Consider the following 12,811-nt stretch of genomic DNA (forward strand, 5'->3'; position numbering starts at 1 on the left):
TGTATAGATCACTCGTCTGCTTGTCCAGGCTATGACTTCGTTCGAACTTATCATAGAGCTTATTGACCAAGGTTGAGAAATTGCCATGCTTCCATGTTTGAGATATCCGAGCCATTTGAGAGATGGCCTAGTTAAAGTAGCTCCAAAGGACTTGCACATGCATACTTCGACCATATGCCACGGCATGGATGCCTACCACATTATATGCTTATATTGGGTGACATACTCGATGGGGTCGGTTAATCCGTCATAAGTGGCAGTCAGGATGGGAAGATTGAGCTTCTTGGGTAGCGATGCTTTTGAGATCTTCCCTACGAATGGCGAGGCTGCATCTGTCTCGATGCTTGACGACGCTTGCTGGCGCCCCAGGAGTTGGGATAGGAGCCTCATCATCCGACGATTCTGCTTCTCAATGAGGGCCATAAGCTTCGCCATGAGGTCGCCTTCGTTCAGTGGAACATTTTATGGCATTATTCCATTGTGATCTCCCTCTGCTTCGTCGCTGCTAGCATCTTCGTCGTCTTCTAATTCCACACTTTCTGAGTCGGTCAGGGGCTGCATAGTGGGGATCTCTTTTGGTGTTGAACCGACGTTGCTGCTTGGGTGCCTTTTGTTCATGCCAATTCTTCTTGCGACTTCTGGATCCTCTCTTGCGAGGAGGTAAAGTTTGAGGACAATCGTTCGTTGGCTTTTTTCATTTCAACCATCTCTGCCTTCATCTGGTCATAAAGCTTTTGCATCTCGTCAGTGTTCATTGATTCGGCCATTTTTTCGATACTAGAAGAGAATGGATGATGTAGTTGTCGGCCCCACAGGGCGCCAAAATGTTTAGGTGAAAATTTGTTTAAAGAAGAAATTGATCTAAGGGACGACAACAACTAGTTTTGTTACGATATGACAAGATGGACGGTAAAAGGAAAATAGGGGAATTACGTAAGGAAATGTTGACGTGGAAAAACCCCAATGAAAATGGGTAAAAAATCGTGTGCGGCTATGAGTGCACCAATACACTAATGCAACTATCGTCAATGATGTGCAATAATCAATGCAGATCAAACTCTAACAATGGTTGAATGAATAATAACATTGAACAATGTTAGTACAATTTGCTTAATAAAATATCAATGTTTGCTTGTAAAGTATTCTCTTGATATCTTGTTCTGAAAAATGTCGGAGTCCCCCCATTCTTTAGATTAGATCGCTTTTTATATCTCCCACTGCACGTCACAGTCCTTCCACCAATTAGGCGAGAATCCTGGGAGATCCCAACAGCTCTTGACTGCACTAGACTTTATTCTTTCTCCCTTTACACGTAATACTTGCTGACTTAGTCTCCCATAAATATAGGCTATGTTCAGTTCACCTTATTTTTGCTTATTACAGATCTAATCAAATCAGATCAGATCAGAAAAAATAAGTTCAGATCAGATCAGTTCAGATGATGTTTATATTTAAAAATCATTATTACTATTAAATATCTTTCATTACATATTAGTAAAAATCATAATAATTGAATATTAATAAAGTACTCATTGAGACGAATCAAACAAGACTCCCACATGACTATATTTTTTCTTATATATTGAGAAAAATCTAAAAGATATGATCTTGTAAATCAGATCAGATCAGATTAGAAAAGATAAGTTTAAATCAGACCAGATCAGACCAGATCAGATGAGATAAGTTCAGATCAAAAAATTTCAGGTGAACTAAACATAACCATAATCTATCAATTATGAACTTAGTCTGGACCATCTAAAATAGTCCTCTAGTGTAGACGAACCGTCAAGGCTGCCTTACTCTAGACCTGCACAGAAAATCGATCAGAACAGTGACCCAGTTTGAAAATCTCGACATAAGTCATTCGCAAAAGCAAGCGACGAGTGATGCACAGTACCCACAGGCCACAATCGCGGTAGTCAAGTTGAACTTCTGTCCCCTACTTCTAAAACCAAAGCCTCGTCCACATCCCATGCATATATTAAAAAATAGCATTAATAAAGAAATAATCGTCCTTTTAACAAGAAAAGACAACCAAAACATCCAACCAAAAAAACAAAAAAGAAAAAAAGAAACCGAAGATTCGCAATATAGACTTCTGTCCTTCAACCTGAACCATCTCTTCCTACTTTCTGGTTCACTGACAATTTCTCTTTTTTCCATTTAGTGTTTCCCCTTTCTTCACTCACCCGGTTACTCGTTTCACTCGCACTTAGGCATTGAATCGAGCAGATGGAGTGCACTAAAATAAACAGATTCGTAATGTGAGTGGCGTTGATGAACAAAATGGCTGGTGCAGAAGAAGAGTTAGAGAGGAGGAGTAAATTTTTAAACAGTTTGATACATAAGAAGAAATCCATTGAACAAGAACAACATGATGAGCTCTTGAATGTGCGCGTCAGAGCCTCTGACATGCCCATTGCTCTGCAAAATAGAGCTTTTCTGTGTGCCAGAGATCACATTGACTCCATGCCCAGTAAGAGACTGGATAGCAAACGCCTTGCTCTTGCTCTCAAGAAGGTACCTTCTTGCCTTTTTTTGGATCTGTTGTTTTCTTTATTCTTTTAAAATTAACAAAAGAAAAACCAAAAAGAAATTGTTAGGTTGTTGGAATTTTTGGGTTTTGAGTGATTTGTTGTTTGGTGTTTGATTATTCTTCCTGTCAGTTATTTTGTTGTATTTTAGTAATTTAGTATTATTTTGGTCGTTTTGCTGCTGTTTTTAGACGTTTCTTTTGCTTTACCCATTTCTATGTCTATATTAGTGGCAAATGAATAAGATCTTAAGTTGCCCTAAAAAAAATAATAAGATCTTAAGTTGGGGAAATTCTGTTTGTGTTTTTGTGGAGCTTCAATAGGCGTCTCATTGTGAGATGCCAAAATGACATCTCATTGGTATACCAAAGTGTGGATTCTAGAGGTAAGAAAGGAAGTATAAGGTGGTATCTAAAATTGGTACCAATACCAAATTAACTCTTACTTGGTACCAAAGTATAAGTAAACGTTGGTACCTAAGTAAGAGTTACTTTGGTATTGGTACCAATTTTACTAAGTTTTGGTTGATATTGGTACCAATTATACTAAGTTTTGGTATAAGTTGGTATCAAAGTTTACTTACACTTCGATACCAAGTAAGAGTTATTTTGGTATTGGTACTAATTTTACTCATATTTGGTACCGCCTTATTCTTACTTTGGTACCTCCAACTTATTAAATTACTTTTGTAGTTATATAAGATGCCAATTTGGCATCTAAGGATGAGACGACAACAGTTTCTCGTTTTTGTTACATTAAGTTGGCGACTAAACCCCGTCATGTATTTTGCTTACTAAGGCCCTAAATACATAGAGATCCCACCTTTATGTATTTCTATCCATTTCCCCCAATCCTTCTCACCTCTTCCATTCTCTCTCATCTTGCACACTCTCACTCTACTCTCTCTCACCCTTTCCACACTTCTTCCATTTCCTTCATTGAAGGCCCCTCAAGTTTTTCGACATCCTCATATTTTAGGGCAATTTGAAATTTTTCCCGTGACCTCAACTTTTCCGACGACCTTAGGATCGTAGCCGGCATTTGAGGCTCATCAACTCGTTGGAAAGGTTATTTTTCAAAGAATTTGATGAATAACAACTCGTACTACAATAAGCGCACCCTAAAATTAACCTTAAATGTATTGTAAATATTGGCCAAACATCTCTAATAAGATCGTGGACCTATGGTTAGGCTTTTAAAGTACATGCGACCAACCACAAATACATGCGACCAACCACAAGTACATACGCCCAACCACAAGTACAAGCGCCTACCATAAAGCTACGGTCAGGTGCTTGTCCATAAGTTACTTGGCATATTTTTTTTATGGATACTTAGCAAATTTCTCATGATTGAGAATTTTGTAAATTTAAATTTGTAATAGAGTTTTAATTTAAATTGTGTATAGAGTTTAGTTGCTCATGTTTTGGAGGTTAACTTTGAATTGTGTGATAATTCATTAACGTTAAATTGTGTAAGTTTAAATTCTTTGATAATTCATTAACTATGGTATTGCTAAATTCCGCTCTAGCTCTGCTCACTATCGCCTTGCAGTTTAGTACAAAAGTACACGATTTTTCCTCTCTTTTCCCCTCATTCTCCTTTCCTTTCCATTTCATTATAAAAACCAACACTACCCTACCATCCAACCATAAGTCAATCTAGTGCACTTACCACAAGTTTACCCACCATACTCAAACACAGTGGATTTATGTTAAAAGGATCTAATACCAGTTTGATTGTAAAAATTCTGAAAAATTGTCTTTTAATTATTATTTTTCCGTTTAAAAATTTAGCCAGGCACTCCACCAAGGCGCTGAAAGAAGACACCTAGCCTATAGTTTAGACGTCTAAGGAAAACGCTTGACGCTTACACCTTTTGTCACGAGTTTGCCTTAGATGCATGTACCCTAGGTTAGGTGTTATCCTAACACGTGTCTATTTTGTGTTAATTAGCCTATTTTTGTTAATAAAATACACTGCTTTCTTAATTATAGCCTCTAACAACTCATGTTGACTAGCTATCTTGTATAAGTGAAAAATAGGTTTTATACTCGTGTAACGGAGGTTTGGTTAATTATCATTCTAGATTTAGACAGCGAAAGTACCCGATAAGCTTGATCAAGCCTTCAACTGTATTAAACTAATCGCTCTTAGAATAGGACTTGAACTAGTTAGAGACTTGTACAAGTAGAATGATAGCGGTCCACTTAGGGTTTTTGGGTTGGCGTTGGTGGTGCTAAAATTCTCATCTTTTTCGAGTTCTTTAGGTAGTGGTGGTTGTCCTGGTTGGTGTGTTGCAGCCCTCCAAGGTTCTTAGAGTGAAGATGGAGGAGACAAAGATGGCAATATGGTGAAACTCAAGAAAAGAAAACCCAAGAAGAGCGAAGATGGAGGTGAGGAATCTAGGTTTTTGTTCTGTTAAGGAAAGTCTGAAGGATGGAGATAAATAACAAGAAATAGTGGTGAATTTCGCGAGGAGGTGAGTTTGCATGGTGGTGGAAGTGGAGGATGTGGTGATTGTTTCTATAGGCGTACGGGGGGGAGTGGGTCAAGGAGGATGGGGTGGCCGGTGTGTAGAAATATGCCTTGAATCATTGTGCATCGAAGGTGTTCGAAGAAATGCGTCAAAAAGGAGTTTCGGGGTACCGCCCGATCTGGTCGGGCGAGGCCGCCCGATCGGGCCCGCAACTGCGCTGAAGAATAGAAGTAAAGAAGAGTTCGCCCGATGGCATCGGGTTCGCCCGATGGCATCGGGCTGGTTCGCCCGATCGGGCGAGTCACCGAACAACGACTCGGGCGACTTCGCCCGACCGGGCGCGCAACTAGATCTGGGGAAGTAAAATACTGCCCGATCGGGCGGGTTCCCCCGACCCGATCGGGCGGCTGCCCGGTAAACACGAAAACGCGTTTTCTGAACGGGATATAAATACCTTATTTATATCTTAGGGTTTTAGACTACGAAAATACTCTCTATTCTCTCTGTAATCTGTTCTTCTCATATAATAAAATATTCTCCCTCTCTCTGCCGTGGATGTAGCCAAATTGGTGAACCACGTAAATCTGTTGTCTGTTTTTTATTGTTTTTGCATTCATAATTTGTTTATCTCACGTCCGTTATAACAAATTGGTATCAAGAGCTTTAGTGATCGATCTGTGTGAGAAAGATGTCTCGGATGAATGTCAAAATTGATAAATTTACTGGGAGGAATAGTTTTAGTCTGTGGCAAATCAAGATGCGGGCTTTACTGAAGCAACAGGGGTTGTGGGCACCGTTGGCCAAGAAGGCAACGGATTCAGTTACCGCTGGGATGGAAATTCTGGAGGAGAAAGCGCATTCAACAATTATGTTGTGTCTGTCTGACGACATAATTACTGAAGTTGCGGAGCAGGACAATGCTGCTGGTCTGTGGTTGCAGTTAGAGAGCTTGTACATGACGAAATCTCTAACCAACAAGTTGCTTATGAAGCAACGTCTGTTCAGCCTGCGTATGCAGGAAGGTACGTCTCTAAGAGATCACTTAGATAAATTAAATACCATCTTACTAGATCTGCGAAATATTGATGTTAAAGTAGATGATGAGGATGCTGCTTTAATATTGTTGGTATCTTTGCCTATGTCATATGAGAATTTTGTGGATTCCTTTATTGTTGGTAAAGATAGTCTGTCGTTAGAAGAAGTAAGATCTGCTCTACATACTAGAGAAGGCTTCTAGGTCTAGTACAGAATCAGGCATCTGGATTAGTAGTTACTGGAGGGAAGGGACAAAAGAAATCTGGTAAAAAGAAAACGAACTTTAAAAATTCGAATTCTAAGGGTCCTAAAACTACTGATATCTGTAATTACTGTAAGGAGAAGGGGCATTGGAAGAATGAATGTCCTAAGAAAAAGAAATAGTAGGATAAAAGTGAAGGTTCTGCTGCTTTGGCAGAAACTGGAGGTGATTCTGAGGAAGATGTGGCCCTAGTAGTTAATAGCCAGTCACATTGTGGGGATGTGTGGGTTCTTGATTCTGGGGCATCGTATCATATAAGTCCATGCACGGAGTGGTTCTCAAATTACAAGCAGATAGATGGGGGCAATGTTTCTATGGCCAACAGTGCTGCCTGCAAAGTAGTTGGAATATGCTCTATAAGGGTAAGGACTCATGATGGTACATTCTGTACCTTGAACGAAGTTAGGCATGTTCCATTAATGACAAAGAATCTGATATCTTTGAGTCTACTAGATAGCAAGGGTTTCAGTTTTCAAGGTGAAGGTGGAGCTATGAGTGTCTACAAGGGTTCAAAGGTGGTTCTGAAAGGTATTAAAGGTGGTTCATAAACTAAAGGTACACTTGATTATATTCACTCTGATTGTTGGGGACCTTCCCGAGTTGCATCTATTGGAGGTCACAGGTATTTTGTGTCGATGATTGATGACTATTCAAGAATGACTTGGGTGATTATGATGAAGCACAAAAGTGATGCCTTCAATAATTTCAAACAGTGGAAGGCTTTAGTGGAAAATCAAGTTGAAAGGAAGGTCAAAAGGCTGCGAACTGATAATGGTCTGTTGGTCTGAGTTCGATGAGTTTTGCAAAAATGAAGGGATTGCTCGCCATCATACTGTTAGAAACACGCCACAACAGAATGGAGTTGCAAAACGCATGAATCAGACACTTCTGGAGAGAGCAAGGTGCATGCTCTCAAATGCGGGGATGGCTAGGAGGTTTTGGGCAGAAGCTGTAAGTACAACTTGTTATCTGATCAATCGGGGACCCTATACAGGTATTGACTGCAAGACACCTTATGAGGTGTGGTCTGGTAAGCCTGCAGATTACTCTTTGTTGAGAATTTTTGGTTCTACTGTTTATTATCATGTAAATGAGGGAAAACTAGAACCTAGAGCTAGGAAGGGTGTATTTATGGGTTTTGGGAGTGGAGTTAAGGGCTATAGAGTATGGTCACCTTCTTAACATCGTATCATACTTAATAGGAATGTAATATTTGATGAAAATTCCATGCTTAACTCTCCTGTGAAGTTTACTGTGGTGTCTGTCAGTGGAGATGTTGATAAACAGGTGGAGCTGCAAATCACTGAGGTTGAGAGTGAATCACAGCACCAAGGTGGAGAAGATCAACATGAAGAAGAGCCATCTAGCCATCAGCCATCTGAAATTCATCAACCAAGCATAGCACTTGATAGAGCTAGAAGAGTTGGTGTGGGGCCTCCAAAGAGGTATGGTTTTGAAGACATGGTGGCCTATGCACTTCAGGTTGCTGAGGAGGTGGAGGTTGAAAATCATGAGCCATCCACCTATAAAGAAGTTGTTTCTGGAAGTGAGTCTACTTTATGGCTTGCTGCAATGGGAGATGAGATGGAGTCTCTAGATAAAAAATCAGACTTGGGAGTTAGTCAAATGTCCTAAGGAGAGGAAGATTGTGACATGCAAATGGGTCTTCAAGAAGAAAGAAGGGTCTTCACCTACTGAGGGGGTTTAGTATAAAGTTCGGGTTGTTGCAAGAGGGTTCACACAAAGGGAAGGGGTAGATTATAATGAGATTTTCTCACCTGTAGTCAGACATACTTCCATCAGGGTGCTACTAGCAATGGTTGCACATCAGGATCTTGAACTTGAGCAACTAGATGTGAAAACAGCTTTCCTACATGGGGAGTTGGAAGAAGAGATTTATATGACACAACCAGATGGGTTCCAAGTTCCGGGAAAAGAAGACTATGTTTGCAGATTGAAGAAGTCCTTGTATGGGCTAAAGCAGTCTCCTAGGCAGTGGTATAAGCGGTTTGACAGCTACATGATTGAGTTGGGCTACAACAGAAGTGAGTATGATTGCTGTGTCTACCATAACAAGCTGAGTGATGGTTCTTTCATATATCTGGTTCTGTATGTAGATGATATGCTTATAGCTGCTAAGGCTAAATCTGATATTTAGAGGTTGAAGGGTCTTCTCAGTGCTGAGTTTGAGATGAAAGATTTGGGTGTTGCAAAGAAGATTTTGGGGATGGTGATCTATAGGGAAAGAGATCAGAAGAAACTTTTCTTGTTACAGAAAGGTTATATCTATAAGATTCTGACAAGGTTTGGCATGACAACTGCAAAGCCTATAGACACTCCAAGCGCTTCAAATAATCATTTGTCTGTTGCTTTTGCACCCAAAACTGCTGAGGAGAAGGAGTACATGAGTCGGGTTCCTTATGCTAGTGCAGTAGGGAGTTTGATGTACGCTATGGTTTGCACTAGGTCGGATCTTGCACATGCAGTCAGTGTTGTTAGTAGGTTCATGGGTGATCCTGGTAAGGAGCATTGACAGGCAGTCAAGAGGATTTTTTGGTACCTAAGAGGTACTTCTGATGTTGGTCTCATTTATGGGAATGATACCCAGTGTTTAGTCACTGGTTATTAGGAGGTCAATGACTGGTTATGTATTTACTCTTGGTGGTTCTGTCGTTAGTTGGAAGGCAACTTTACAGGCTACAGTTACTTTGTCTATTACTGAAGCAGAGTACATGGCATTGACAGCAGCTGCTAAAGAGGGAATATGGCTGAAGGGACTAGTTAGTGATCTTGGGTTACATCATGATCAGGCTACTGTTTATTGTGACAGTCTGAGTGCAATATGTTTAGCTAAGGATCAAGTCCATCATGAGAGGACTAAACATATTGATGTGAGATACCATTTCCTGAGGAGTGAGACTAGGATTAAGGTGAAAAAGGTAGGAACTGCTGATAATCCTGCTGATATGTTCACCAAGCCGGTTCCGCAGATTAAGTTTCAACATTGTTTGGACTTACTCAATGTTCGTGATTGTTAATTGCCCTCTTTGGGCAATTCTGGGGTCCTTAGGGACTAATCTGGTCTGGTTGTCTTTTGGGACAAATCTAGTGTTTGGGAGATTCTGGGCATTGTGATCAATGCATCTGGTTTTCTGGTTATTGTGAGAGGATTCAAGTCAAGGTGGAGATTTGTAGAAATATGCCTTGAATCATTGTGCATCGAAGGTGTTCGAAGAAATGCGTCAAAAAAGGAGTTTCGGGGTACCGCCCGATCGGGCCCGCAACTGCGCTGAAGAATAGAAGTAAAGAAGAGTTCGCCCGATGGCATCGGCTGGTTCGCCCGATCGGGCGAGTCACCGAACAACGACTCGGGCGACTTCGCCCGGGCGCGCAACTAGATCTGGGGAAGTAAAATACGGCCCGATCGGGCGGGTTCGCCCGACCCGATCGGGCGGCTGCCCGGTAAACGCGGAAACGCGTTTTCTGAACGGGATATAAATACCTTATTTATATCTTAGGGTTTTAGACTACGAAAATACTCTCTATTCTCTCTGTAATCTGTTCTTCTGATATAATAAAATATTCTCCCTCTCTCTGCCGTGGATGTAGCCAAATTGGTAAACACGTAAATCTGTTGTCTGTTTTTTATTGTTTTTGCATTCATAATTTGTTTCTCTCTCACGTCTGTTATAACACGGTGACGGTGGCTCGAGGGGGAGGGGGAGGGGGTTGGGTGGATGGAGAAAGGAGGAGGATAGTTATGAAGGAAGAGAGAGCATCAGGTCAAATATGTTTAATTAGAGGTTAATTAGGGATTAAGAGCTAATTAAAGGCTAATGACTAACATAGTTAACCGCCTTTAGTCATTAAGGGCATTCTGATGTATTTTCAAGAAATTGAAGGGTATACGGCAAATTCTAGGAAGTGCGGGGGTATATGGTGAATAAAGAAGTTTGTCGGGGACATATGGTGAAGTAACCGTAGATTAAATCTAAATGGATGAATATATATTTGGAAAGATTGACATTAAAGTTCTCAACATTCACCTATGGTCTCAAAATTGTCCCAACTTTGGTTCACTCAAGATTATTCCCATGTTTTGGTAGGACTTTCTCAAAATAAACCATAATATTACTTTTTTGCTTTCAGTAATCCGGGGTTGTGGTATGTACAAACTTAGCAAAGCTACCCCCTAAACTTGAGATTATCCCAAAGTTATCAAAAGTTGGGCCTACTTTGGGAAGATAAGTAAAAGGTGAGATTGCTATGTAAATATACTAGCAGTCAAGGCATTTAAAACAATGTTGTAACCTAAAGAGGATGTCACATTTGCTGGGGCGAAGCTGTAAACAATAGACCACCAGTTACCTCCATAATGCAGAGGCTTCATTTGAGTCTTTGGGTTAATGATTATGATTATCTTTATGACCCTAAAATCAAAATCTATCCTTATCCCATTCATGCCTGCACACAGCAATTTTGCATTGCTAATTTGTCTACTTGAAACAAAACCGGTAGTTGGATAGAGGTTATCAGCTTCCAAATGTATTTCAGTTCATCTTCTGTGACCAGGACTTTCACGCACACTGTTGTGAAAGACACCATGCCTTTCATTGTCTATTTCAAAATAAGGAGTTAATCCTCCCTTAATTAAGTGCAGAATGGTTATTTTAGACCAAATAGGGTCGCCGATCTTAGTTCATATTCCTCCTTTTCCATTTATTGCAAGTCTAGTTAGTTCATGGTACAAAAATATTATTGCCGTGACACATGTTATGTTAAATGGTATTCAGCAGCCAACAACACATCCACAAAGTAATATGTTTGCCCTTATCTTTCTCAGTATGCTTTCTGTTTTCATGCAGACTATACTACTGTTTTTCTTTTTAGAATTCTGAGTCTGATGAGCTACTTTAGAATATAAGTTGGTCGTCAGCAGTGAACCATATCGTTATAGGTCTCATATGCATTGTTTCTTATGTTGTAATCTGTACCCTTAAAATGTGGTATCTCTATATTTTAGCCAATACTTGTCTCAGATCTTGATCTTTGCAAATGCAATCAGATTCAAAGGGAGTAGGTAGTCACTATGTTGATAGCTTCTCTAAGCTATGTGCTCTATCAGTTGCTTCAACAATGAAAGTTTTATTTATTTGAATTCCAGATAATAGAGATGCTTACCCCTGACTTACTGATTAGACATAAACTTGCTGTCCCCTGGCCCCCCTCTTTAACAGCCAGCACTGTATGATATTTCTGTTTCAGGAAATCTGATGAAGAAAACAAATAAAAAGAAAAAAGAGCATGATAAAAACCTCGATCCAGCCCCGGCAACGACAAAGCTGAATATAACAAAAGGCTCTTCCATCTCAAAAAGTTCTGAAGTCATTATCACATTAGAATTAAACTACCACCTGAAGCCAAAACTCTTCTTTAACATTATAATTTACTCATGATTTAGTTATGTTCATAAAAAACCTCTTTCAGATGCAATTGTTAAGTCATTAATTACTAAAGATATGTCAGTGAGTTCCTTAAAGAATTTAAGTTTCTTGAACATTGTACATGTCCTAGGTCCTTGAACATCTATTGAGGTGTTTTTGTAATAAAAAGTAGTCTACGCAAGGGCTCCCCACTCTATTTTTTCTTCCATAACCAGTCCATGCTTAGCTGATTCTTACTGATATTGTCCATTGTTGAGATATTAGAGTATGGTATTTGGTGTAAAGGCAAATAAATTTTTTTGGGCATTGTAGTATGAGCAAGGGGTCTGGGATTTTGTCTTTTATTACAAAATACAATTATTTGTTTTTATTTTCGTTGTATAGAGAGCTACAAAGCGCAGTGATGTAAACGAGATATGATCCAAGCTTTGTGGTACTACTCTTAAGGGTTTACTAGCCGGTATCTAGACAAAATGTACACATTGACGGTGGTTTCTGTGTAAATTTCAGGATTTTGATTCAGCATATGGGCCTGCATGGCATTGTATCGTGGGCACAAGCTTCGGCTCATATGTCACTCATTCTCTAGGAGGTTTCTTGTATTTTTCTGTCGACAAGGTTTATGTCCTCCTCTTCAGAACAGCAGTTGAGCCTTTACAGCATTGATCAAGTTTTCTAATTAATGTCAATTGTTGCCCTTCAACCTTAAGGATGTGATCCTGCATTGTGTGTTATGTTGTAAAAGTAAAGATGTCTATGTATCCAAATTCTACCACACAGCTCTCCTCCAAAGAATGAAAGATGTAGGAAATTCTGTATACTGTTAAAATGCTTATGATCTTGCTTTCCCTACTGTGAGTTTGTGATGCTGAAAATCATGGAATTCATTTTCTAACATCATCATTGAAGCTCTTATATATGAAAATATAGGGTGCAGGATGGAATTATCTTGACTTGGCAACTTATACACCTCATCTTGAGACAAGTATCTCCTTCGTCCTTTCCCTTCTTGAAGGAATATGTCCTTAGACATTCGAGCAATTACTAAATATAAATA

The 12,811-nt window shown here is 39.7% G+C and overlaps 1 protein-coding gene across 1 annotated transcript; it reads left to right on the forward strand.

Moving 5' to 3' along the window:
- The first annotated feature begins 1,904 nt into the window (after nt 1–1,904).
- LOC104896823 (dynein light chain 1, cytoplasmic) lies at nt 1,905–12,606 on the forward strand. The gene is made up of 2 exons (XM_010683615.3): nt 1,905–2,520; nt 12,265–12,606. Exons 1-2 carry the CDS (start codon nt 2,278–2,280, stop codon nt 12,418–12,420), a joined length of 399 nt encoding a protein of 132 aa, XP_010681917.1. The 5' UTR covers nt 1,905–2,277; the 3' UTR covers nt 12,421–12,606.
- Nucleotides 12,607–12,811: the final 205 nt, after the last annotated feature.

The sequence above is a fragment of the Beta vulgaris genome, chromosome 6 (genome assembly GCF_026745355.1).
Source record: "Beta vulgaris subsp. vulgaris cultivar EL10 chromosome 6, EL10.2, whole genome shotgun sequence".
NCBI classification, from domain to species: domain Eukaryota; kingdom Viridiplantae; phylum Streptophyta; class Magnoliopsida; order Caryophyllales; family Amaranthaceae; genus Beta; species Beta vulgaris.

Excerpts from the sequence above, each read along its gene's own strand:
- LOC104896823 (XM_010683615.3), top strand. The coding sequence starts at position 2,278 with ATGAACAAAATGGCTGGTGCAGAAGAAGAGTTAGAGAGGAGGAGTAAA. Across the intron at positions 2,521-12,264 it reads TTGCTCTTGCTCTCAAGAAG|GATTTTGATTCAGCATATGG; the intron begins GTACCTTCTTGC and ends TGTAAATTTCAG.